At 43.5% G+C, this 27,288-nt stretch overlaps 2 protein-coding genes across 3 annotated transcripts in view; one reads left to right on the top strand and one right to left on the bottom strand.

Annotated features, from left to right (window-relative positions):
• Positions 1–1,154: 1,154 nt before the first annotated feature.
• On the top strand, positions 1,155–21,357 carry NDUFAF7 (NADH:ubiquinone oxidoreductase complex assembly factor 7). The gene is made up of 10 exons (XM_032962996.2): positions 1,155–1,613; positions 6,075–6,238; positions 6,677–6,757; positions 7,195–7,305; positions 7,808–8,039; positions 8,170–8,228; positions 8,818–8,931; positions 9,725–9,868; positions 12,297–12,473; positions 17,921–21,357. Exons 1-10 carry the CDS (start codon positions 1,544–1,546, stop codon positions 18,128–18,130), a joined length of 1,362 nt encoding a protein of 453 aa, XP_032818887.1. The 5' UTR covers positions 1,155–1,543; the 3' UTR covers positions 18,131–21,357.
• LOC116947357 (serine/threonine-protein kinase D1-like) overlaps positions 20,264–27,288 on the bottom strand; it is a 48,651-nt gene continuing 41,626 nt past the window's right edge. The window contains exon 18 of one of the 2 annotated variants that reach the window (XM_032962997.2): positions 20,264–26,886. In XM_032962997.2, the coding sequence (XP_032818888.1) occupies positions 26,542–26,886 (345 nt within the window). In that variant the 3' untranslated portion in view covers positions 20,264–26,541. The remainder of the gene's footprint in view (positions 26,887–27,288) is intronic. The other variant, XM_032962998.2, reaches the window with a different exon arrangement.

The following is a 27,288-nucleotide window of genomic DNA, read 5'->3' as shown; positions in this document are numbered from 1 at the left end:
TAACGCACGATCCTTTGCCGATCCACTGCTGGATGAAGACCTCCCCAGGCCCATATTGGTCGTGGAGGTTTCTTGACCATACCTCACCACGACTATCATTGTGAACCGGCTCAGATATCGCTTGCCACTGATTCCGCCCAGATGCGGCCCGGGGCAATCGAATTCAGGTCATAGCGAAGCGCGCTAACCACTGCGCCACGGCTCCACCGCAAGGTTGATTTACGAGCTATAAACACATCTGTCGTCATCATCAATCGCTTATATTAACTGCGTATGGAACACCTACCCAATGCAGCATTTGTCAAAATTTGTTTAAAATGTAGAAATAGGGTGATGTATACATCATTACATTTCTCATTGTATATTTTCCGGGGCCACCAACAATCCGTCCGACCCCTCCTTTATATTTATTTTATTTATTTCAGCTCATTTATTTTGGTATAGCCCTGTGAGCCATTCGGCTCTTGAATCGGGTGCAGCCACAACAAACAAACAAAACAAAAACACGAACAAGAAAAACATCTTAAAGTGACTTTGTGACTGTGCAAACAGAAAATCCATGGAAAAAAACCAGCAAAATATTCCTGAAAAAAGCACCGTACACCAACGCTGTGTGCAAAAAATCCCAGTGGGATGCAAGTCAAACAACAACAATAACCACAAGAAAACTTAGATCAAGGCCATCAGTCTAACTCCGCACTACAACAAAACAAACATGTCCAAACCAAAAAAAAGTTTTCGAAATCACCAAAAAAATAAAGCCCTAATTGAAACGTAACAGTGATCACATTTCCGCGCCTCCCTCCTATTCCTATTCTCCTCTGGTATTTTATGTTTCCGGAGCGAGATTCCGGAACCCGGGAATCCCATTTCGTTTGTAACCCTGCTGGTATAGGGACGAATGCACGAACGTCAAAAGTATTGAAATATGATCTTAATTATAGTATTTAAATATCACAATTCTAATATAATTATGTAAATTATACAATTTAAATAATGCTTACGTACTGTTATTTAATCAGTTACATGTTATTTGAATAATACTTGAATTCGTGCGCAATAGTATTAACATAATATTTCATCCTGAAGGTGGCCCTTTAAAACTTGACCTGTGTGCCGCTGACGTGCGGCGCGCGTGGAGGACACCCGGGGTGTTACCGTAATCTCTCGAAAACGAGGCGCTACGGGGGAAAAACAAGACTCGATCACCACTCGTGTGCCCGGTTGTCAATAGATTTTAGTTTCGTTTGTCTTACAAACTTTATCTCACACATGCACACAAGCAGCACACGAACCGCATCATAAGCCGCACTGTTAGCGTTAACTTGAACAACAAAAATGCAGCGAAGTTTCTGTACGCGCACACTCTCGTGATCCAGAGAATACGGCACGTGGCACCGCGCACAAGTGGCAAGTCGCCCGCCACGCACGCGCGCCGTGCCGAGTTCACTTCTTATTTTTGCCCTTTTTAGTTGCGTTTTAAATGCATGCAGGGAGCAAACAAAGGCGATTTATCATCGATTAAGGACGAGGCAAAATCGCAATGAGTGCCGTCATGCGCCGCTCGTTGTTCGACGCGCGCCGTCTCTATCGCCGACAGCTCCGAGGCCTCGGTGAGTGGCGCCGCAGTCCAGCGGGGGTCGGTGCGCCTTTCCCGGCAGCGGCTTCTAGTCGAGGGTCGGTGCTGGCGGCAACCCACTTCGGAGCGAGAGGGAATATGGCTCACCTTCGCGCGGGAGTTGCGTTAAACGACGCACATTATTCAGCCAGGCGAGTCGTACGTGAACGTGCCGTCGTGTGTAAGGTTTAGCTTTAGTACGCAGTGGTTGCATGTTGTAATACTGTATTGCGATATCGCAGGCTTGGGCGAGAGTTGGCGGTTTCGGAAGTAATTCATCCAGCAGTGGATCGACCACGCCCGCTGATGATGACTTATTCTACATTTTACCAACCCTGCGAGCTCAGTTCGATTCCCGGCCTCGGATAACAACTTGTCAAGCTGCATGGGAATTTTACCCTGGGTTCCACCTCTAGGTCAACTCGGCCTTAAATAAGCACCTGGCGCGGTGTGAAAGTAAAGGTTGACGCGGGAGACAAAGGCGGCCGGGCGTGTGGGGTGTGCTCGCCCCAGAACCAACGCGTGTACCGTGCTGGCATAACTAGGTGCTCACGAAGATCACTGTCGTATTTGGTGGGGTTGTTTATGTGCGGGGTGCGTGGATGGCGACACATAGGCACATGCAGAAGGCAATGCAACAACATTTAATGTTGTATTGCACTTCAATGCGCCCACGTCTGTGCTCTCCCCCCCCCCCCACATGCCCATCGTGGTGACATATGATCGAATAACCCTCACGGTGTGGAGAGGGCCTCATCCAGCAGTAGATCAACATAGGGCTGTGAAATTCAAATGGATATTACCATCAACAATACTTGGTCTTGAGCTAATGCTTTGTCAAACTCGCCGAGCTAGCAAGCTGCGTCGTTTTTTTTCTGTGTATTTTTACGGCGACAATGCGTTTTGTTTATTTACGACGATAAATTTAAACTATTAATACTGTAATGCATTGATTATGATAGTAATAAAAATTAGAGATGGTAGCATCAATGCAGTAGCTAAGATAAGATTTACACATGTGTGGGGTTATATTTGTGGATCCAATTATATTCGAGGTTTTTTTTTCTTTCCACCCTTACGTTTTACTCTTTTCCGTGCAAAGAAGTGTGGATAAAACGCGCGTCTTCACTTGCCACGTGTTTATAACGGAATGATTGACAGGCCGCTTAACACCCGTGCAAAAGCGCGGATAATTGGATCAGTGTGCCAGTGATTTCCAGATTACGAGGTTATGCGCGCAAAATCGCGAATGATTTAATTTTCCGCAGCTTCTCGTTTACTTGTGTTTTCTGCGCTACATGGCAGATAATAGGATGGGTGATGTTACTTCCACGATACCAATCCTCGGGCGATTTGGGAGTTGCAGATAGAATAGAAACAGTGGTCAAGAGGAGGTGCGTGAGAGGATATTTCTCTGTATAACTATGCAAGACATGACAATGCTGTACAACTGCATGTGATTGAATAATAATAATAGTAGTACGTCTTTTCAGGAAAGCCTCAGTAAAAAAAAATTGACTTAAAACTTTCGCGACTGCAGGAATTCATATTCTTTGGTTCTTTCGGTAAAGTCACGTAGATATAAAATAATAAAATAAGAAGAGTACAATAAAACATTTTAATAAAAAAAACTCACGACGTTTCGATTGCAACACAAGCGGTCGTCATCAGGCGGAGAAAACGCCTTATTCTATCTACGACAGCCTCAGTACTTTTCTTTTCGAAATAGTTTTTCATTTGCATGTTTTGTCTTCACATAAATACGTTTTTTTATTCCATTGATGAGTGGTTTTAATTACTCTCAATGTGAGTTTAATATGATCTACTTTATGGCCGTGTAGTTGACTTGCCCGAGTACGCAGCCTGCGATACAAGAAGAATCACTGCTTTTAGTTTCTCCCCGCTGTAATTTGAACTGCTTCAAGCTAATGTTTCCAAAGCCTTGGGCGAACAGCTTCCAACTGTGGATTAATCACCAGATTAGGGATGGCTCTGTTTTGCTGTTTGCACTTTTTGAAAAGGATTAAGAGGCCACTGGCTTCAAGGTATTAGGCACTAGAAAATTACTGCTTTCGCCACAAGCTAATGCCTGTTTATAGTTTAATTGCCTGATAATGATTTCCTACTAGAACTAAGAATGTTCGTTATTTTTTTAACCAGATTGGCTGTTTGTTTGATACAGCTCAGTATTTATCAATGTGCTAAAATGTTTGGGAATATGTTGTTATTTTTATGTTTTGATTAGCAGTTATATGTGCAAATAAGTCCCCAAACTTTAACACATTCTTACATGCTTGTTTTTGTTAGGTAAACGGTTTCATTCTTATCGTTCTTTTCTGGAAATTCCATGTATTATAATATGCTTTGCTTCTTAGTTGCTTATGCATGTTATTTTAAATGCAGTATATGGGCTTTATTTTCTAACCTGAATTGGTTAATATAGAGTAATAGTCCCCCCCCCCAGATCCACAGCTTAGAAGTGAGGGTTTGCGGCTAATTTAATGGTACATGTTAAATGAAGGGACGACGGCCCCCTGCCAATTTCTTTCTTAGGATTTTGAAGGCCAGGTCCTTGGACATCACAAAAGCACGACACCATTAAGACTGAACACACACGGGGACACCAACCGGGCTGCAGACAGGGTCCTTTTAGAGGAACATTCTCTGCAAAAGCACCAGCACAAGCACCTATGGACAAAAGGCTTCCCGCCCCCTGTTTTAAACAAAGGCAATTCTTGACACGGCTAAGCGCTCAAATGATGTGAACAAAAAAAAAACCCACACTTTTTTGTGGATCTTTTCCACACTTTGCTCGAATTAAAGAACTTAATGGGGTTTTTATGCCGTCCCACTTCCTGCCTCATTAACGCACAATACCTCACCTGGCGTAGAGTTGATTTGTCCTCTGTGGCCCCTTTTTTTTGAAATGTAGCCTGGGTTGGGACTGAGAGAATGAACTGAGCGGAGGGGCTGTTGTTTTGTGAGCACTGCTAATTGTTGATTGGCAGCCCTTTGTGTTTTCTCGTCCATTTCAGTGGCCTATACAATGTATTCACAAAACCCCATTAAGGATTAATATTACTACAGATCGACGGATCTTAATGATAAAATGTTTGCACAATATATATTTACATGTAATTAAAAAAAATGTCAGCATGCAAAGTATAAAAAAACAATACCAAGCTTCGTCCCTCATTATTTTAAAATAGCCAATACACGTCTCCATAATACATAGTTACATACATTACGTGCAGTGTAACAATGAAACCATGAACATTGCCCTCCGCATCCAACCACAACTGTGAAGCTTGCTAACGCACCTCACTGGGGCCTCTCGTCTCCGGCTAATAAAGCCGAAGGAATTGTCAGCTCTTACGGCCACCGAAGTGCTGGTGTCGAATGCTGGCGGCCACGTTCATCTCACAAGCGGTCCCACCCTCCATTCACCGCGCCGGCTGCCGGGCAGGGTAATTCCCCACCTCCTCCCCCCAAATTAATAGTCACCTGCAGCTGAGCGGGCCGACTGAGCCTCTGAGTGACGCTCAGAATTAGGGCTGCACCCCGGGGTCGTGAGATCGTCGCCACACAATCCGAGCTCTGTCAATCTCCGCGATCCTTTAATAGAAGCGAGAGCGGTATTCACGGGGGTGACGGCGACGACCGGAGGTTTTGAGCGTCGTTTGCATTCCTCACTGCCTGCAAAATTAAACTCTTCCTTTTGAGCCCACCCGTAATTACCGACTTTCTCACTGATGCTTTGTTGAATTGTAATTATAGGAATTTTAATTTAAAATTCCAAAGATATGTTTTTTATATATTGTCAGTTTTTAAACCATGTTCCGTTTCACTGAAGGATAAACTGTGTACCCTGTAATGGGATCATGAAGTAAATGTACATGCATGCTTCATCATATTTTTGTAAATCACACGTTATATTTCAGAAGTATACACTTACAAAAAAATTGTTCCAGCTCATATGATGCATTTATAAATTATAACGGTAGCCTCCTGAACAGCACGACTTATGCAAATAAAACCTACTTTTTTTTACTGCACCATGTAAACACAAGGCAAGTGCTAATTTCGGCACCTTCCCCAGCAATTCAGTGAAGTGTCACATTTCAGGGTTACAACTCAGTTGGAAAATGTATGATGTTTTATTTTTGATCATATCCTTTTTATTTTTTCCTCTTTTGATCTATTTCAATAAAACAAATATTCACTCCATTAGTGCAAATGTAACAGCATCATTCACATAATAGTTCATCATATAGTTTCTCACGCAAAATTATATGTGCGTGTTGTGAGTACGAGGATCATTTTCAATCCACGAATCCTCTTTTATTGCTTGTTGAGCTAAAACGACTCTAGGTGAAAATAAAAACAATCTATTATTGATTTTGCACGTGAAAATTAAGTTGCAATAATCTTAACGTTGTACCACATGACTTTATAGGTCTTTTGGAAACGCGGAAGGACGTCGAGAGATTTTCATCCACCCATCCAGAGAGTGGCGTAGAGGTTACGCCGATGCTGAAGCATTTGGTATCCAAAATCAAGGCCACTGGACCCATATCGACAGCGGAATACATGCGAGAGGTCCTCACCAACCCCGCAAAGGCAGGTCACGCGGTGTTTTTTTTTTATAATCATCACTAGAGCATATTTGATTTATACATAAAATCCACAGCATTCTTGTCTATCAGAACAAAAATCTCAATGTTTCAGCAGATGGAAATATATCAGCCAAGTCAGCCGAACCTTCAAGTTCTTGTTTTCTTAGCGTCCGTGACACGAGTTATTATTTTTTAATTAACCTGCCTTTTTTTTTACAAGCTCATTGAAGGAGAAAGTTTATAATTTAATTATTACTCGAATTTTTATTCTGAAAACTCGCGTGTGCTTTTTTCCATTAACTGATGAATGCGAGCGTTGTGTACATGTCTAGGTGCAGCAAGTACACTTTGCACGGGTGTTGTGAATTGTTTTGGGTACAGAGGACAGCGGATTAAACCACGTTTTCTTGTATGTGATGATATGATGCGAATTATTCTGCAGGGATACTATATCCACCACGACATGCTTGGAGAGCGTGGCGATTTTGTTACATCTCCAGAGATCAGCCAGATATTTGGAGAGGTACACACAAGCGTCTTGTATTTTCCACAACTACATTAAATTAACACTTTTCTGTAGCTAAGCTTTATATGATACACAAGTGGGCAGCCCCGTCCTATTGATGGGGTGATATGAAACCCACGTGAAACTTATTTGGCTTGCCAAATCCCACATGCCTATCTGTTGTATGATTTTGACACTTGACTGCCTTACTACGCATTGAGATGTAAATCCCTGAAGGGATAAACAATGCTGGTTAAAATGTCTTTTTTTCAGAATGTCATTGTCCGTTCAATAAACTAAGCTTGCAAGTTAAATTTCTTTTAAATTTTATTGAGCAGTTTTCGGAGAAGCTCCTTTTGACAAAGATGCAGATTGTCCACTCGTCATAGAGATGGGCCACGATCAACAATGATGTGTGGTTGTGGATCTTCTTTTTGTAATCCGTTGGGTCTCAGCTGGTGGCAGTGTGGTGCGTGAGCGAGTGGGTGGTTGCTGGGAGGCCCCCTTCTCTTCGTCTGGTGGAGCTTGGCCCAGGACGTGGCAGCCTGGCCAGTGATATGCTCCGGGTTTGTCCTCCCCTTGAAATCATTTCCCGCATCTCCGATTAGCACAGTTAGCTATGTATGGTGCAAAAGAAGTTCAACATACATACATGCAAATGCACATCACAATCCTCATCAACAACATCAAATACGTCACCTGACGTTATTTCACCCAAGACTGCGGTAACATAGGTTTAGTGTTCAAATATAAGTGTGAAATATATTGGTTTTCAAACATTTTTTTAATTATGACACATTTGAAACACACATACAGATTCCAACAATGAGTTCCATAAATCAAAAGCTTTGTGATTATTCCATATATATGGGTCTCTGTGAGTCCAAGGGTCTATGTGAGGCTGATGGTCTCTATGTTAATCTGTGGGTCTATGTAAGTCTGGTCTCTATTTAAGTCACTGGGTCTATATGCGAGTCTACGCTTCTCTACGAAAATCTCTGTCGTTGATTCTTAAATTCCCCGCAGTATGAGCGAGAATCCTCCACATCCGTTCTCTGCTCTTTCTAGGTGGTGGAGCAGTTGAGGCAAGTTCTGGACAAAACGGAGGTGGCTCTGAACTTGGTGGAAGTGAGCTCCACATTGAGCGAGGTCCAAGAGCAGGTTCTCATCGGCACGACGCAAGATCAGCAGACGAACCTGGATTCCCACACGCAAAGGGAATCTTCCACCTACAAACAACGTGTAACGCGGAGTGGAATTCCAGTCTGCTGGCATCGGAATCTGCAAGATGTGCCAGAAGGTCAACTGTGCCAAATTCATTTCATGTTTTAACAAAGAAAACCAAAGAAGCTATTTTTATTAATATCAATAATCTTACGTAACAGCTTTAAGTAATAACGTTTATTTGACGCGATGTCATTTTTTTATAGGCTTCACTTTCTTTGTGGCACATGAATTCTTTGATGCATTGCCCATCCATACGTTCAAGGTTAGTGTGCTTTTGTTTTTGTGTTTTTATGGCTGTGAATCGCTCGTGAAAATGTGCTTAATCGGTTCTGTTGTATGACCTGATTTCCATTACCAGAACCACAGTGTAAATAAATAATGCTTGAGTTGCACACCGTACACCACATCAGGAGAACCCACCCATGACTTAATTTCATACGGCCCTTGGCCACATCATGGGGCCAGTCACTTCGAATCGGCCTGCAAATGATATTTGTCCCTTGCTGAAAGCATATTGGTCACATTAATCAGATACCAGAGGGGAAGGTGTGTGACCTGCCAATGCTTTCTAGTTTTAAAATGCGTTGTCACCTGTTATGATTCAAAGTTCTGAGCACCGCAGTCAATACATGCAGACCTAACTGATTAATGCATAGAGTCCTACGTTTAGTTAATGGATACAGTTTAAAGTTTAGTATTGACTAATGTGTGGCCCACAAAAGCTATTCGAAAATCCTATTGGGCACCTCAAGAATGAAACGTTTCCGTACCTCTGCTCGACACTTGTGCTTTGTTACTTTTAGCCAGCAATGGGAAAGAAAAAAAATAAAAGCAGTGTTGTTTGTATGCAGAAAACGGAGCGCGGCTGGAGGGAGGTGATGGTCGACATTGATCCGGAGTTGCCTTTTGGGTTGAGGTTTGTGATGGCTCCGACTCCCAGCTTGGCCTCGAGTGCTCTTGTTCAGGTCAGGTTAAAACACAAAAAAACAATCCCCACTGTCTAGCTTTTGAGATTTCTGTCTTCTGCCATCTCACCTAATTAAGCTGTGTGTAATAATACCTGCATGGGGTTGTCCTGGTCCTTATTTAGGACCATGGAGGGCTGAACAGGGAGATACATAAGCCAAGCCATGGTTAACTGCCAAATTAACTTAATGCATTTTTCCGAAAAGTGATATTCCATACGGGCCCTTTATAATGAGTTTGATTTTGTCTGGATTAAGAAAAATAATATTTGCTGTGTCGTGGTGTTTTATGTACCTGATTCAGCAGTTGCATGTAATATAGAGAGAGTTGTAGAAAGCTGGGATTCAAGTATTCAGAGATCATATGTGGGAAAATGGTGCCCTCTGTCGTTTGCAGCCTTGTATTGCTCGTATTACAAAGTCCAAGTACAATTGGTCTACGATAATTTATCTAACAATTGGTCTACGATAATTTATCTAACGCTCATTAGATGAGAATATATGAATCTGTCGAGATATGACAGAATAGCAATGGAATAGTGCTGTGCAGGGCTTAATTTCAGCCGGGTCAATCCTGCCCGGCAACCCTGGATGATTATTTACGCACCCGCCATAACCACGTCCAGTATGCCTGCCGCTACGGCTGTGGCTACCAGTCACGTGCCTTCTCCAACCGGCCAGCGATCCAGGCAACAACAGCATTGAGTAATATTGAGTAAGTGAGATGTTAAGCTCCGGTGCTGGGTGCGTGGCCACAAGCAGCTGCGCGATTCTTCCGCTCGTCGGACCGCAGGCCGGGGAGGTGCGGGAGCACGTGGAAGTGTGCCCGGAGGCCGCGGTGCTCGTGGCGAACCTGGCCAAGCGCGTGGCCGCACACGGCGGGGGGGCGCTCATCGCCGATTATGGGCACGAGGGCACCGGCACCGACACCTTCCGGGTGAGCTCCCCTCCCTCTCGCCATGGGACAAAACTGAGCAAAGTGGCGCGGATCCTGCAATGCCACGGTGTGAACATTTCACTGCCAATCTCATTGTTCCCATCCCCACAGTGGTCATCCTCTCCCGGTGCTTTATTTCCTTTGGGTGCCATTTGATTGTACATTTTTTCGATTGGCCAAGCCTACTTTATTTCCGTGGCCGTCTGGAATGCTCTTCCAATATTAGGAAGCCGCTGGAGCGATGCACTTTTAAATCTAGATTGAAAACTCAGTTCTTTAGAACTGCTTGTTTGTGTTTAGTTTGTTGTCCTTCCACCCACACCTCCGATTAGCACGGTTGACTACGCACAGTTGTGAAAGAAGTTCACCATACATACATAAAGTCAAGATGATGTGTCACTTTCTTCTTTGATTCACGTGCCCCTCTTCACTTCTCTTGGTGTAATTCTAATCATATATTTCAACGATTCTTTGCAAAAATTTCAGCATTGTTCCATTTTCCCATTCACATGCCATGAAGAGGCCCTCATCCAGCAGTGGATTGGAAAAGAGCTGCACGTGTATATGTCATTATGTCAAATTATACAGTAAACTGCACGGTTTTACATAAACGGTGCATGCATTTTTTTAATGCATAACCTAGGTTCATTTACAATTACAGTGAGGGAAAAAAGTATTTGATCCCCTGCTGATTTTGTACGTTTGCCCACTAACAAAGAAATTATCAGTCTATAATTTTAATGGTATGTTTATTTGAACAGTGAGAGACAGAATAACAACAAGAAAATCCCGAAAAACGCATGTCAAAAATGTTATAAATTGATTTGCATTTTAATGAGGGAAATAAGTATTTGACCCCCTCTCAATCAGAAAGATTTCTGGCTTCCAGGTATCTTTTATACAAGTAACGAGCTGAGATTAGGAGCACACTCTTAAAGGGAGTGCTCCTAATCTCAGCTTGTTACCTGTATAAAAGACACCTGTCCACAGAAGCAATCAATCAATCAGATTCCAAACTCTCCACCATGGCCAAGACCAAAGCGCTTTCCAAGGATGTCAGGGACAAGATTGTAGACCTACACAAGGCTGGAATGGGCTACAAGACCATTGCCAAGCAGCTTGGTGAGAAGGTGACAACAGTTGGTGCGATTATTCGCAAATGGAAGAAACACAAAAGAACTGTCAATCTCCCTTGGCCTGGGGCTCCATGCAAGATCTCACCTCGTGGAGTTGCAATGATCATGAGAACGGTGAGGAATCAGCCCAGAACTACACGGGAGGATCTTGTCAATGATCTCAAGGCAGCTGGGACCATAGTCACCAAGAAAACAATTGGTAACACACTACGCCGTGAAGGACTGAAATCCTGCAGCGCCCGCAAGGTCCCCCTGCTCAAGAAAGCACATATATATATGCCCATCTGAAGTTTGCCAATGAACATCTGAATGATTCAGAGGACAACTGGGTGAAAGTGTTGTGGTCAGATGAGACCAAAATGGAGCTCTTTGGCATCAACTCAACTCGCCGTGTTTGGAGGAGGAGAAATGCTGCCTATGTCCCCAAGAACACCATCCCCACTGTCAAACATGGAGGTGGAAACATTATGCTTTGGGGGTGTTTTTCTGCTAAGGGCACAGGACAACTTCACCGCATCAAAGGGACGATGGACGGGGCCATGTACCATCAAATCTTGGGTGAGAACCTCCTTCCCTCAGCCAGGGCATTGAAAATGGGTCGTGGATGGGTATTCCAGCATGACAATGACCCAAAACACACGGCCAAGGCAACAAAGGAGTGGCTCAAGAAGAAGCACATTAAGGTCCTGGTGTGGCCTCGCCAGTCTCCAGACCTTAATCCCATAGAAAATCTGTGGAGGGAGCTGAAGGTTCGAGTTGCCAAACGTCAGCCTCGAAACCTTAATGACTTGGAGAAGATTTGCAAAGAGGAGTGGGACAAAATCCCTCCTGAGATGTGTGCAAACCTGGTGGCCAACTACAAGAAACGTCTGACCTCTGTGTTTGCTAACAAGGGTTTTGCCACCAAGTACTAAGTCATGTTTTGCAGAGGGGTCAAATACTTATTTCCCTCATTGAAATGCAAATCAATTTATAACATTTTTGACATGCGTTTTTCTGGATTTTTTTGTTGTCATTCTGTCTCTCACTGTTCAAATAAACCTATTAAAATTATAGACTGATCATTTCTTTGTCAGTGGGCAAACGTACAAAATCAGCAGGGGATCAAATACTTTTTTTCCCTCACTGTATTAGTCTATGTTATTGAAGAATGTGGTAAGCTTTTAAGAGTTGTCTTTCAATGGCGAGCACAGTATAAATGCGATTAGATTCCATCATGCACCGTGTGCGTAATGTTCCGTGTTTTTTCCTGCCATGCGTGTGCATGCGTGCGCGTGTGTGCGCGTGCGCAGGGCTTCCGTGGCCACAAACCGCACCACGTGCTTTGCGCCCCAGGGTTGGCTGACCTGACGGCCGACGTCGACTTTGCATACCTGCGTCGCGCCGGCGAGGGCCACGATGTGACCTGCCTGGGGCCAATCGCCCAGCGAGATTTTCTTCAAAACATGGGCATCGACCTGCGCTTGAAGGTTAGAATTCGGACCCCGATTCGTGCTCAGACATGCTTGGTGTGGACTAGCAAGGCTCTTTTTCAGTGGTGTATTGTGGTTAGCATGAACCCTCGTGCGAGGAATTGAATGGAACTCCCTGTCCCAATTTCTCCACCTTATTATTAACCCTGCACCCACGGCCCACCTGTCTTGTGGGCCTCTGTGCAGTTGCACCCCCTGCACACTTGATTGCAGCTACGTCTCGCTTGCTCCTTGGTTCTACTGTTCCAAGCTAAAGATGACGTGGCATAAGATCACCGCCAATTGCACATCTCACTCAATTTCACGTTGCCAAATAGTTTTTTTTATTCTTACACCTTGTATGCACAATTCATTGGCAGATCCGTGCGTGTCTGTGCTTGTCCGTGTACAGGACACCGCTCTGTAATAAAACAAATTGAATTGTTTTTCCTGGCACAGTGAACTTGGCACATTTATCCCTCATTAAACTTAATGACATTTTCCATTGAGATTTATGGCTTTCCTGACTGCAGGAATTCATATACTTTGAATCTATCTACGTGACTTTACCGAAAGACGCAAATAATATTTATGGCTTTGTAAAGTAATTATTTAAAATCACAAAGTTATGTTAATTGTAAATAAATGTGTGCTTTATTTATCCGAGTAAACATCATTACCATTTTTCCCGTCGGTCCTGCCGTAGGATGATTTTCAATATGGTTTTCAAGGATGTCATTAAGGTTAATTAACTGGCTTTGACTTATAGTGTGTTTGGTTAAAATCTCTATCAACCCAAAGAACTCCTGTTACATATAGATATAAACATCAACAGACATACAAACCACAACAGAAAACTTGACTGGGATAGCATGTTATAAATTTGACCTTTCGAACAGGGCTTGATTTATCACCGATTTTTTTGGGGTTGCTCGTAAGCTGTTAAAGGTGGCACGTGACTAGTGGCGACAGCCATAGTGAGATGTTTATACTTAATGCAGTGTGCTGTGTGCTTTCCGGTTCAGCGAGCCGGACTGAAATTTTTCCCTGCTTATGAATATCGTTCTCAGCCTCTTACCGCGCTTGCCATTTGAAGTGTGAGTGATGTATTGTTACAGCGTTCTCATTTACCTGCAAACAAAGGGCATCTTTTTTCCCCATACATTTCCTTCCATACTGGTTGCGTTTCACTGGGTCTGAAAATATTTTCCAGGTCGTCGACTTGGACCGGCCCCGGTTGGTATTATGCCCTGCTCTTGTGAATAATGTTTACGGCGGCATCTTGTAGCGCTTGACATTCGAAGTGCGTGTGATGTATTGACGCAGAGTTACGATTTAGCTACGCGCCAGCGGAACCCCTTTCACACGCTTTCCTTTCTTGCCTCGGGGCGCGCGTGCTGGAGAGCCGGCTCTCAGGAGTTGTTTGTGGCCTCCGGGGCACGGCACCTGTGGAGGATAGTGAAGATCCTCACGCAGTGCCACGCCGATGCGTGTGCTCGCCTTATCGGCTTATCGCCCTGAAAGTGTGTTTATCAACAAGCACCAGGACTTGTTGTGACAACAGAGGCAGGAGCCAAGAAATAAAAAGGAAAGAACAAAAAATCATTAAGATGTCACCTCTCGAAAAAGTGTCACATTATATTGTAAGCACTTGTGTTCTTTTTTCAGAAGATATTTTAATGATTTTATATCGAAGCCGATTGTACTTAAAATCATGCATGCAGGTAAAATAATTCATTCTTTGTTTATTGATCTGAAGCTAATGCGTTTGTGAAACATACAGTTTAACAGTAAAGCATTTCTTATCAACACAGCGACTTGTGTAAATCTAGGCCAAGAAAAGATATGCACACATGGATGAATATTTATGTGCACACATTGTAAAATAATTATTACAGGAATGCCCAGGTTAACCCAGGAATTTCTCATTGAGTCTTGAGACTCCCAGGAGGGTCCTGCATTGAAATGTTTGGCCAATTCCACGAATTAGTGTTTGACATACGGTATAAAACCAGAGTGGCCAGAGAAAACCACACTCGTACGACGAGGGGAAAACACTCGAAGCTCCGCACATTTGGATTCCATCCGCTTGCTCTACTGCCATCTCTTGGTCACCTCACAGCCTCAGTGGGTTGGGGGTTTCAGAAATGTGTGCGGTCCACCACCCCTCGCCCTCAAAGCGCCGGATTGCAGGTGTGTGCTTCACCCCCACACTGGGCTCTCCTCTCGTGCTTATCGTGATGACCAGTTTTCATATTGCACTTACCTATTGAATTTCTTAATGCGAGGTATTCACCAGCACAAAGCATGCCCACAATGGTGGAGCTGAGAGCTTCCTTACGCCGGCATCTCATATTCTCCCTCCGTCTCTCGGAGCCGAACAAACATTCTGACATGGCAGAAGGGCCTCGGAATGCTCGTTCGGAAAGCAGCTCAGCTTACAGTGTGGCCTCATCAGTGGACCCGATGGGAACAATGCACCGAATAGCTTTTGGATCATTAATATTTGTGCCGGTCGATGCTGTTATAGGATAGAGGCTGGAATTTACATCGAGGTTCAATTGAATTTTGATTGAAAGATTTCGTGACTGCAGTAATTCATATTCTTGGTTCTTTCAGTAAAGTCACGTTGGAGGGAAACAATAAAATATATATTGTTTTATATATATTTTATTACTTTATTGTTTCCCTTCAACGTGACTTTACCGAAAGAACCAAGAATATAAGGTTCAATTGGTCTCTGTGAGTGTGTGAGTGACTACATTTCCGGCAGCCACATTTATAATACAGATGTTAATGATTTGCTTCCCACCACCCCCCATTTGCGTATTCAGTGAATTTCCAAGATTCAGGGATGCATATTTTCAAATGAAGGATCGATCGTTGTATCGGTTGTGACACCTTTCCCATTCATATTCTTGGTTCTTTCGGTAAAGTCACGTAGAAGGGAAACAATAAAATAATAAAAATATAAAAAAATTCTCACGGCTGGATTTATTTTTATTATTTTATTGTTTCCCTTCTACGTGACTTTACCGAAAGAACCAAGAATATGAATCCCTACAGTCACGAAAGCTTTAAATCAAAACCTTTCCCATTGTTCTATAGATTGTGTTCTCGGTATAATTTCATGAAGCGAAGAATCCTAAAAGAAACTCTTGCAGAGCAGTGCAATCATCCATGTTAGAGAATGGTCAGCGGAGGTGGAGGACTCCTTCTGAGATGTCATCAAGTGACTTCTTATCCAAACGAGGGGGCAGCCACTTCCCCACCTGCCCTGCTTACAAAGTAGTGTTCATCGCATTGCAGTCAAACTGAATTTATTTAAATTACAGACCTTGAATTTACACAAATTGACTGCAGAACAATATATAAAGTAGTGGGTTTTTTGCGTACGGTCTGGTGACTGGGCTAAGACGAACTCACTACACTGGAAAACCCAGTTCATCACGGGTAGTTGCCCGGAATCTAACCCAGGATTTCAGTGGTGCCAACAATGTCACGGTAATGTGAAAGTTCTCTCCGGCTCGCCCCAAGGCTTGGTACTGTAAACAAGTGCCCCTCCAACTCGTTTGTGCGGCAGACTTTTTTAATTAGGCATATTTCACTCAACCCTCGCAAACTTTGCACGTGATATTTTTGTGTCGCCAGTAGCTGAAAAGGGGGGTGATATCTGTGTAGGGTAAAGTGGGGACATGTCGTCCATTGGTTCCTATGTCCAGAGGCAGCCTGGAAAATGAGGGCTCGAGCCCGTGGCACACATTGAACTCTCATAAACCCTCGTTCCAACTTTAGCAAATCCTCGTTATTTTTTCATGTGAATTTTTTTTTCTTCCAAATGTCATTTTTCACATTGGCCAATGTTGTGTAACAATACTGGGTATGATTAAGGCACAGCAAAAGGTTGTTTGGCAGACACAAACATTGCAATATTTTGATTTAAAGCTTTCGTGACTGCAGTAATTCATATTCTTAGTTTTTTCGGTAAAGTCACGTTGAAGGGAAACAACAAAATAATAAAATATATATAAAACAATAAAAAATTCTCACGACGTTTCGACCATAACTCAAACGGTCGTCTTCAGGTGTGTTGGTTTGCATAAATTTATTTTTAAACGGCGTTCAGACAGCATACATTATACAAAATTTCGTCTCCCCCCTCCTCTTTTCAGAATATAGATGGACTAGTCCTAAATAAACTGCCAAATCGTTGCGCGTGGCGCTAACGTTTTTTATAAATAAATAAATGCGCCGTTTAAAAATAAATTTATGCAAACCAACACACCTGAAGATGACCGTTTGAGTTATGGTCGAAACGTCGTGAGAATTTTTTATTGTTTTATATATATTTTATTATTTTGTTGTTTCCCTTCAACGTGACTTTACCGAAAAAACTAAGAATATTGCAATATTTATTGTGTTGCATTGAAACATTAAATATTAAATCGTCTGTGATGTCATTGCAATGCATCAGTGATGTCATGGAAGCTGCTTACCTTTTAAACAAATGGTTGAACATACAACAATTTACCCTGCCCCTCCCATCCCCTGCACTCCCCCAATTCCCCCACAGTAGTTTGATCAATTGTCCTCATGCTATGTCAGGATTCAATAATAATTTTTGTCTTGTTTTTACCATTGTCATTTGTGTTCTAATTTTTTGTCTGCCTTGTACAGTCGTAAAATTTTTATTTAAAGCTTTCGTGACTGCAGGGATTCATATTCTTGGTTCTTTCGGTAAAGTCACGTAGAAGGGAAACAACAAAATAATAAAAATATAAAACAATAAAATTATCCCGACGTTTCGACTGCAACACAAGCAATCATCATGAGGTGTGAAAACCACAACAAGAAAAATTGAAAAAAAAATTCAAATTTTCTTGTTGTGGTTTTCACACCTGATGATGATTGCTTGTGTTGGAGTCGAAACGTCGTGAGAATTTTATTGTTTTATAATTTTATTATTTTGTACAGTCGTGTTTAGTTTTGTTCGCTGTATTGACTTTACCGTATAATTAGCATATAACTTGCATATATATTCTTTGGGTCTTTCGGTAAAGTCACGTTGATGGGTTCTACGAAAATAACTAAAAACTAAGGCTTTTTCATCGCGATACAAGCGTGCGTCTTCCTGATGATGGAACGCTTGTGTTGCGATCGGAACGTCGTAGTTTTTTGTTATTTTCATGAACCTATCTACGTGACTCTACCGAAAGACCCAAAGAATGTGAATTCCTGCAGTCACGAAAGCTTCAAGTCAAGATTTAACTTGCATATACTTTGCATAAGTCATGAGGTGTCGTTTTATTTTTCATGCGCTAAAATGTGGTGCATGAGCAAAATAATTGATATTACTTCAGCAATCGATGCATTGTTACTTGTGTACTCAGGGTTCGCGATCTTGTCAGTCTTGAAAAACCTGCATACACAACAGCGGGTGGTCTCTGCCTTCTTTTCAAACTCAGATTCTGCTGCGAAACGCGGGTGACCCGGAGACTCGGCAACGATTGCTGGCCGGCTACGAAATGCTGATGAGCCCGGAGAAGATGGGCACGCGATTCAAGTTCTTCTCCTTGGTTCCGAGTGCACGATTGTTACCCGGCCCGACTCAGGAATCTACAAAGAGCCCAGCGCCACCACCCGTGCCAGGTTTCAGTGAACTCGTCATGAAATGACCTGCAAAAGTCCTGTTTGCATTTGCACATCTTCTGTAACTACCGTGTTTTACAACCAGCCCACCACTGGATGGAGGCCTCCCTATGACTTTCACTTATGGAGGTTTGGCACTTATTCGTAGCGTGGTGGTGTATGTCTGTAATCCTAGACTGTAGAGGTAAGTGTTCGTGGATCACACAAACATTGTGAAACTCCCTTGTGGACTCCCACCTATTTAAATGTGGACCCCACCTATTCAGGCTGTAAGGGATAGTGTGTTGTCATCTTCCATGCGTGGGGTTTCTCCGGTTGCTCTGGTTTACTCCCACATGTAAACACTGATTGACTGAAAAAATCTTAACATATGGAGAACCGCAGAGCGTAGGCAATTGTTGGCACTGGCTGGGCGTGTGGCTGTCTTACTTGTCACTGATATTAGGCATGGCTGGGAATCAAACTCGGGTCGCCAAGTTAATAGCAGCACCACTTGACTCAGACTTCCCTTTATGTGAAACCATCAAATAGAGTAAAACTATAACATTTAAAAATGTACAGTGCAAATGTAAAGGAGTGGAAGGTCACTTCCAAAGATTAACATAAGTTGCACTGCTCTGTTATTTATTTTAGTGTTTGATAACGAGAACACAAAAAACCTGCTTTTAAAACCACTCGACAACTGACGTGTTATTCTGATTTGTTCAAACACAGTGCGTTTAAAGTTTAAAGCAGCGCACAATCATGTGTCCAAAGCGCAAGCCTCTGTGCATTTTGCTAAAATATTCAGCATTTCTTGAAGAAGTGCATTTTGGTCCTCTTGCCTTAGGTCACCATCGAAATTAATTTGAGTAAATGTGACCACTTTGGACCTGGTTACCTCCATACGACTGTTCGGGGAATTCTGTGTTCCAACCTGCGCTATTATTCTCTTATATGATGGGATTTTCTCATCATGTACAGATTTTATTCATGTCACACTTGCATAACTTTTACCGAGGCCTCCGTTTCACGTAACTTGCAGCCTCAAAATTTGACGGCGTTGTGAAACGTGAACTCTGGAGAAACTTAAGAAATAAACGAGTAACAATAAATACTGATCGTGTTTTTTTTATGTGTTTGGTAGAAGAGGACTTCGATAGAGATATATTTTCAATTGAAGCTGGAATTGGCATGGACTTCATTCCTAAATTGGCAACAACACAGGCAACAAAATACAGCATAGCCTAATCCGTTTAAACTGCAAAGAGCTCATTATTATAATTCTAGTACAACTTGTGCTTAAGTACACCTATATATCGATTGTTGTGCTTCTGGTACAACTGCATGTCAATGCAATGTGATTACACCAATGGTATCGGGAAAACGTACACAATTCAGGGCCAGTCTTTTTTGTACATTATGTTTGAAATGTAATTCTTTGAATTTTTAGGCAGTTGTGTGCACGCATGTGTACGTCACGTGGCGAGGTTGGAATTGTTTACAGAGAACCTACGGGTACAATCCTGATGTTAGGCCCAACGTATTGCCATGTGTAGCTAAACACCACGGCGATAATCGTTAATTAAAAAAAATTGCTGAGGACATCCGGTGTCGGATGAGGTCTTGTGGATGCCTGCCTCGATAACCATTCTATGTATCTCTATCACACCACCTTTTGTGAGGGGTGTCAACGGTTTTCCCTCCCTCCCAGCAATGTGGGGAATTGTCGCAGTTCAGCGTCATGATTTGATCGACGAATTCAATGTTTTGCTATCTCGCTTTTTGTCTCGTGTGTTCATGTCGCTTTCATGAGCGCATTTGTAAGGGCAGGACCACCGCACGCAATTTTCAAATATCTTAGACGATCAATTCTTGCACGTGTGCGATTCGATGCCGTGTACCGTGAGCCTTCACGAACCGCGTTGACCCTGCGATGGGGCAGCGTGGTAATTCAATCCCCATGGCCAGCACGGCATGGGGAGGGAGCCCTACATAGTCTCAAATTGACGAAGCTTGGAAAAAAATTGCGAGCCTTAAGAACTGATATCAATTGACGAATCCACGCATCACCACGCCCTCTGCTTGACACTGATCGGTGTAACAACCATTCACCAAGTTATCCTGCAGGTGGCACCAAGCCAAAGCCCTCACTGTAGGGAGAAAATGTCAAAAGCACATTTATCCTTGATTTGCAATGGCACTGCAAGCTTTATTTTTTTTACTGGCATCTCACACATGAGTTTCAAATGGCAGTATCCAGTTCAGCAGAGGTATGTTAAACAAGCATCGTAATTAATCTCAACAGTGGTATTGCATCATTTTCTTATAAGTGTAACAAATGAGAAAAAAACAGGAACAACTTAGCAAAGTCGAAACCTGTAGTTCGGATGCATCTTGTCCCACTCACCGATGTTCAATAGCATGACCCACTTTCAAACATATTGCTTGCTTATCACAGTAGTTTTGCTGTGAGTGGACATTTTTTTTTAGAAAGTAGGGCAGCCATGATCAATACAGGTGACATCGTTAATCTCAACAGTTGTGTTGCATCTTTTGTGTGAAAAGTTAAAAAGAAAGGACTCGAATGGCCGTTCGTGAAGTCAAAGCCCGTTTTATGTGGCAGCTTGTCCAATCCAACTTGTCGATGCTCAATAACGATGACCTAGTTTGGAACGTATTGCTCGATTTTAAATGTGTGTTGCTGCACAGCAGTGGGTAATTCTAAGAAGGGGGACATCTGTGAGCAATCATCCAGAAGTGAAATGGTGTTGCCGTGGAGATTTCGTGTTTGGTATCGGACACGTTCAAGATTATGGACCACACACTCAATTATTTAAAATCATTATTCATTAAAGACAGACACGTAATTGAGATTTTTTTCGATAGATTATTTTTTAATGTATTTTAAGTTCAAATGTGGAATGCTTTCATCTCTGTCCAAATTAATTCATTGTTCCTTAAACTCTGTCCGTGTCTCCAGATCCAATTTCTGTGGTTCCATTGTAACACAGGTCTGCACTGTGAGACTGAAACAAACTTTCTCTCTCGTGATCCAATATATTGTTGCGATTCTGGGTCACGTTTTTGTTCAAGACATGGTTCCCGTATTAACATTGTTAATGTTATGATCGTTAATGGTTGGAAAGTATCACATGAACCTATTACACATGATATTAATCACAATCATTGTTTTTCACACAATCAATTTGATGCATGTATCGTACATTTAAGAACAGATTCAATAATAATTCACTTAATTGTTGAACTCTTAGTGTGCTATATTGTGAATTATTGGCTTGTGTGTGAAAAAATAAAACATGAAAATGAGAATTTAAGTTATTTAGCAATGCTGCGTTGGCATTGTGGTACACAAACACAAATATGAATAATAGCAACAACAAAAAACTCAACACATTCGTCAATAACACTGTGGCCTTCAAATGAAAGATATGTCGGTGACATTTCAGGAAATAGTTCTTCATAGAACATAAAATAATTTAACCATACGATGTTTTAAAAAAAGTTTTGCTGGCTGGCTGGCTGGCTTCCAGGCTGGCTGGCGAGTTGAGCCGGGTTCGTGCGTGGCGCTGATGTCACACATCAACCTCTCCACCCTCCCACCTGAGCCGTGGTTCTTGGGCCACTGCCCGATAAGTTGGCTTATGTATATTTAATTTAAAGGCAGTATTGTTGAAGATTGTGTTGAGTTTTTGTTGACATGAGAATTAGGTACTCGGTGGTTGTTGCGTCACAGGTGGCGGCGGCTTGGGGAGGCTTTCATCCAGCAGTGGATTGACCATGGCCGATGATCATGATGGACACGAGAATCAGATGTGGGATCAATTTGGAACCGCGAGGCTCAGTGCATGTTTTAGAATGGTGGAACAGCTGTTGTGTTTTTTTAACTGCCACCTTCGTAAATGTCAGATATTTGTCATGTATAAAAGAAAATGTGTTTTTGTTTTCAAGTTTATATGTTGCGCCGTTTGTTTATAGCTTTGACTATTGCATTGTTTTAACAACAGATAGTGAGCGAAAAAATTATTTGATCCCCTGCTGATTTTGTACGTTTGCCGACTGACAAAGAAATTATCAGTCTATAATTTTAATGGTAGGTTTATTTTAACAACAAAAAATCAAGAAAAACGCATGTCAAAAATGTTATAAATTGATTTGCATTTTAATGAGGGAAATAAGTATTTGACCCCTCTGCAAAACATGACTTAGTACTTGGTGGCAAAACCCTTGTTGGCAATCACAGAGGTCAGACGTTTCTTGTAGTTGGCCACCAGGTTTGCACACATCTCAGAAGGGATTTTGTCCCACTCCTCTTTGCAGATCTTCTCCAGGTCATTAAGGTTTCGAGGCTGACGTTTGGCAACTCGAACCTTCAGCTCCATCCAAAGATTTTCTATGGGATTAAGGTCTGGAGACTGGCTAGGCCACTCCAGGACCTTAATGTGCTTCTTCTTGAGCCACTCCTTTGTTGCCTTGGCCGTGTGTTTTGGGTCATTGTCATGCTGGAATACCCATCCACGACCCATTTTCAATGCCCTGGCTGAGGGAAGGAGGTTCTCACCCAAGATTTGACGGTACATGGCCCCGTCCATCGTTTCTTTGATGTGAAGTTGTCCTGTGCCCTTAGCAGAAAAACACCCCCAAAGCATGTTTCCACCTCCATGTTTGACGGTGGGGATGGTGTTCTTGGGGTCATAGGCAGCATTCCTCCTCCTCCAAACACGGCGAGTTGAGCTGATGCCAAAGAGCTCCATTTTGGTTTCATCTGACCACAACACTTTCACCCAGTTGTCCTCTGAATCATTCAGATGTTCATTGGCAAACTTTAGACGGGCATGTATATGTGCTTTCTTGAACAGGGGGACCTTGCGGGCGCTGCAGGATTTCAGTCCTTCACGGCGTAGTGTTACCAATTGTTTTCTTGGTGACTATGGTCCCAGCTGCCTTGAGATCATTGACAATATCCTCCCGTGTAGTTCTGGGCTGATTCCTCACCGTTCTCATGATCATTGCAACTCCACGAGGTGAGATCTTGCATGGAGCCCCAGGCCGAGGAAGATTGACAGTTCTTTTGTGTTTCTTCCATTTGCGAATAATCGCACCAACTGTTGTCACCTTCTCACCAAGCTGCTTGGCAATGGTCTTGTAGCCCATTCCAGCCTTGTGTAGGTCTACAATCTTGTCCCTGACATCCTTGGAGAGCTCTTTGGTTTTGGCCATGGTGGAGAGTTTGGAATCTGATTGATTGATTGCTTCTGTGGACAGGGGTGTTTTATACAAGGAACAAGCTGAGATTAGGAGCACACTCTTAAAGGGAGTGCACCTAATCTCAGCTTGTTACCTGTATAAAAGACACCTGGGAGCCTGATATATTTCTGATTGAGAGGGGGTCAAATACTTATTTCCCTCATTAAAATGCCAATCAATTTATAACATTTTTGACATGCGTTTTTCTGGATTTTTGTTGTTATTCTGTCTCTCACTGTTCAAATAAACCTCGCATTAAAATTATAGACTGATCATTTCTTTGTCAGTGGGCAAACGTACAAAATCAGCAGGGGATCAAATACTTTTTTCCCTCACTGTATGCTGCGGCATAAATGCACAGGGTAATCTTGCTAGCTATGAAATATAATATTCAAAATAGAGCAAAAGCCTTAACGTTCGTATAACCACATTCTCGAAAACTGCAAAGTTGACATTGCAAGTTTATATAAAAAAAATCTTATATGAAAAGGATACCTGATTATTTCATCTGCAGTACCCCAAAAGTGGCATTAATTGCCAGATACAAAATGTATTTCTTCTGTGTAAACTGATAAGGATATATCTAAAATCGTGACAATCGTTATCACACTTAAAATTGATCTTTTCAGCCTTCCTGAAATCGTTATATGTATATATAAAAACACTTTCATAGGACAATAAATATAACAATGGCAGATGTCACAAAACATACGAGAACAACGCCCTTCATTTACCCAGGGAACAAACTCGACTGAGTCTTAATATGGTCTTCTTTGGGATGTTTGACCAATTCCTGCTTTTCGAATTTTTAGTTTTTGAAAGAAAACCAGAGCACGTACCCAACAAGAAAAAATAATGCACGCATACAAGGGGACATCATCACTCAAACCTGCCACTGATTTAGAGGTCACCAACTCACAGGTCTCCCTCGCTATATGCAGTTTAAGTTTGTGCAATTTCGCGTATATGTGGCTAGCCTATTTCTACCAATTATGCACGGATGTTTTATTTATTTATTTATGGTTATTATTCTTGAAGCCAAAGAACATGAGTCACAGAGGAGATACATTCCACGTGTCCACAACCATCCTTGGTCCAGCCGCAACCTCCGAGTAATTCTTCCCGCAAATGGGAGCCGATTAAAGTTACCCGGATTCACGACGCTACAACAGGAGAGGGATAACGGTCAGGAGCAGTAGGTTAACCAGGTTAACCAGGGAAACGCGTGCACGTAGCCAACCGTGCTAATCGGAGGTGTGCGGAACCCGTATGCAACTCTGCACTTGGATGTGGCACAACACTTTGTATTGTGCTGTGTACGCTACTCGGCAGACAGCTGTGTCGTGCAGTTTTGCTTTGTGCCCCCATTTTTTTGGAACGCATCCACCGCATAGAGCGAGGGGAACCTGTACTTTGATTTACCGCCTTCCACAGGCCACCTTAAAACCCTGTCGGCAGTCCCACACTGAACCACAGGTCTGTGCCGCCACCCTGCTCGTCAAAAGGCACGTTCAGGTGGCTTTCCAAAGAAAAACAAAATGCTTCACTGGATGAAATATCTCGACATTATTAATACTGTACTCGTTCAAGGGCACCAGTTTCCCAAGGATGCCCTGGAACTTAACTATAAACCAAAACAATGTTTTATTTTACCAGGTAAGGCCCACTGAGCTTATATAGCTCTCTTTCAGAAGTGACCTGGCCAAAATCGATAGCTCAGCGAAGTGGCTTATCGTCACGTGGAGATTTATAGCGGCCAGATCCTCTAAATCAGTGGTTCTTAACCTTTACTGCAGGCTTGCACCCCTTTGGTTCTCAATCGTAAAAAAAATATGTTAATAAATACATAGGTTTGGTGAAACAAAGTAGTTGTATTTACATGCCCGTGCTTAATTTGGGTTTCAATTATTTAACTTCTAAAAAAATCTGGCATGTCTCACACCCCCAGAAAGGGCATCACGCACCCCCAAAGGCATGCGTGCAACCCCAGGTTAAGAAGAGCCACTGCTGTAAACGCGCGTCGATTCTAAATGTGGAGGGAAACGCCGGAGGACCTGGAGAAAATCCACGCGACCACGGGGAGAACATGCAAACTCCCAATATACAGCAGGCGTCAGGGTCGGGATTGAACCCGCGACCTCCTGTATACCAGGAGAGGGAGTTAACATCTCGTCCGGGCTGTCCCAGCTGGGCCCTGGTTGCTTGGTCCTGGGCCATGCCAACTGCGTTGCTCTTGCTCCTTTCCTTTTGTTTTCCTGCACGGATCCCCTCGTCGTCCACCCACCCCTCTTTGACCTTAATGCGGTTTGATAAACCAAAAAAATGCGTAAAGCATCTCTAAATCCATTCGCTTTTAGTTTCTGAATGAATTTAAATTGTTATTGTTGCACTCGTATCAAAGCCAGGCAAGTGAGAAGAGCGCTTGAATCGCAATCAGAAAGTCGGGAGTTCAATTCCTGGTGAGGGGCCGATTCGGTCCCTACTTTGTGAGAAGTTCAGTGGCACCGCTGTCGTATGGGAGACTAACCCCTGCCATGGGAATGTGGAATTTACACTGGAGGCTGAAGGTTGCTGTTGCCAAAGGCCATCCAAAGTTCGCTAGTGCAGATTGAATTGACTTTCTTTAAAATTTGATTCGCCCACAACGCTGACGATCTTTCAGATCTCAGAAGCTAAGCAGACTTGAGCTTATATAGCGCTTGGATTGGCGACCACCATGCATAAAACAAGTGTTAATAGGCTGCGTCAGCAGAAGGCAGTGCAGCAATATCCATTGTATTGTACAATGCCGCAACGCCTATGCACCCTACCTTCACAAACTCTCACGGACCAGCTTGAAATAGGTCAAAGGACCCCACGATCCGCATGGTGTGCGGTGGAGGCCCTCATCCCTCAACGGACTGACACAAGGGCTGTACGTGAACGCAATTTACCAACACTAACATCTCACCAACCACAGCCTTTTACCAAACAGCCACTTTAGCAATGTTCTCAAACAGGGCATGAGAAGGCATTGAAAGGGATGACCAAAAAAAAAAGACTCCTGGGCTGTGCACCTTGAGCCATGGAGACACATTTGACCAGCACGGTGAAGTCCGGTCAAACACCCCTCCAACAACCCACACGGCGTAAAGAAGGCCCACCACCCAGCAGCAGTGGATTGACACGCGCGCTCGGACAAGAAACACAATCATAGGCTGTTGACGCGCTTGCTCAGACACTTCACGATGTCCGAGTCGCTCGAGATATTCGCGAGCCGGTGGTAGCAGTCGCCGCCGCCGCCGCCGTCCGGAAGGAAGCGACCGTTTTCCGCGAGGGCCGCTCTCTCCGCGGAGACGGCGCAGCTCCAGCGGGCGGAGGAGAGGGCGGCCGCCACGGCCGAGTCGCCGAGGCTGTCGCGGAGATGCACGGGGAAGGGCAGGTCGCGGTCGCGCGCGTACTCCTGCCAGCGCGCATCGTCGCTCTCGTGCGTGATGTAGCGCTCGCCCAGACGCAGCTCGAGGTCGCGAAGCTGCAGCCACGTGGGGTAATCCTGCTGGCGAGACCGGGCGAGGCGGGGGCGGGAGGGCCTTTCCTCAAAGGGGGTCAAGATTCTTAGAACCGCTGTTTGTGCTTAGTTTGTGGTCCTTCCCCCCCACCGCACCTCCGATTAGCACGGTTGGCGACGTATAGTGCGTAAGATGATCAACATACAGTACAACATACAGGCTGTTGGGGAAAGGGCTGTTAGCAAGCACCAATAGTGTACGAGGGGGGCGGTGTAACTGGTGCCACGCCTGGCCACCTTTGTCTCCCCAGTACTGGTGTTTACACACCGCCACCAGGTACTCATTTACAGCCGACTTGATCCAAGAGGCCCAGGAACAGTTTAGATAATCACCACTGATGTTAGGCGTGGCCAGGAATTGAACTCGGGCCGCCTGGTTCATAGCGCAGT

Source organism: Petromyzon marinus, chromosome 29, assembly GCF_048934315.1.
Source record: "Petromyzon marinus isolate PM22_M1 ecotype Great Lakes invasive population chromosome 29, UKy_Petmar_22M1.pri1.0, whole genome shotgun sequence".
NCBI lineage: Eukaryota > Metazoa > Chordata > Hyperoartia > Petromyzontiformes > Petromyzontidae > Petromyzon > Petromyzon marinus.
Note: the sequence above shows the minus strand (reverse complement) of the source record. Positions and strands in the feature narration are given on the sequence as shown.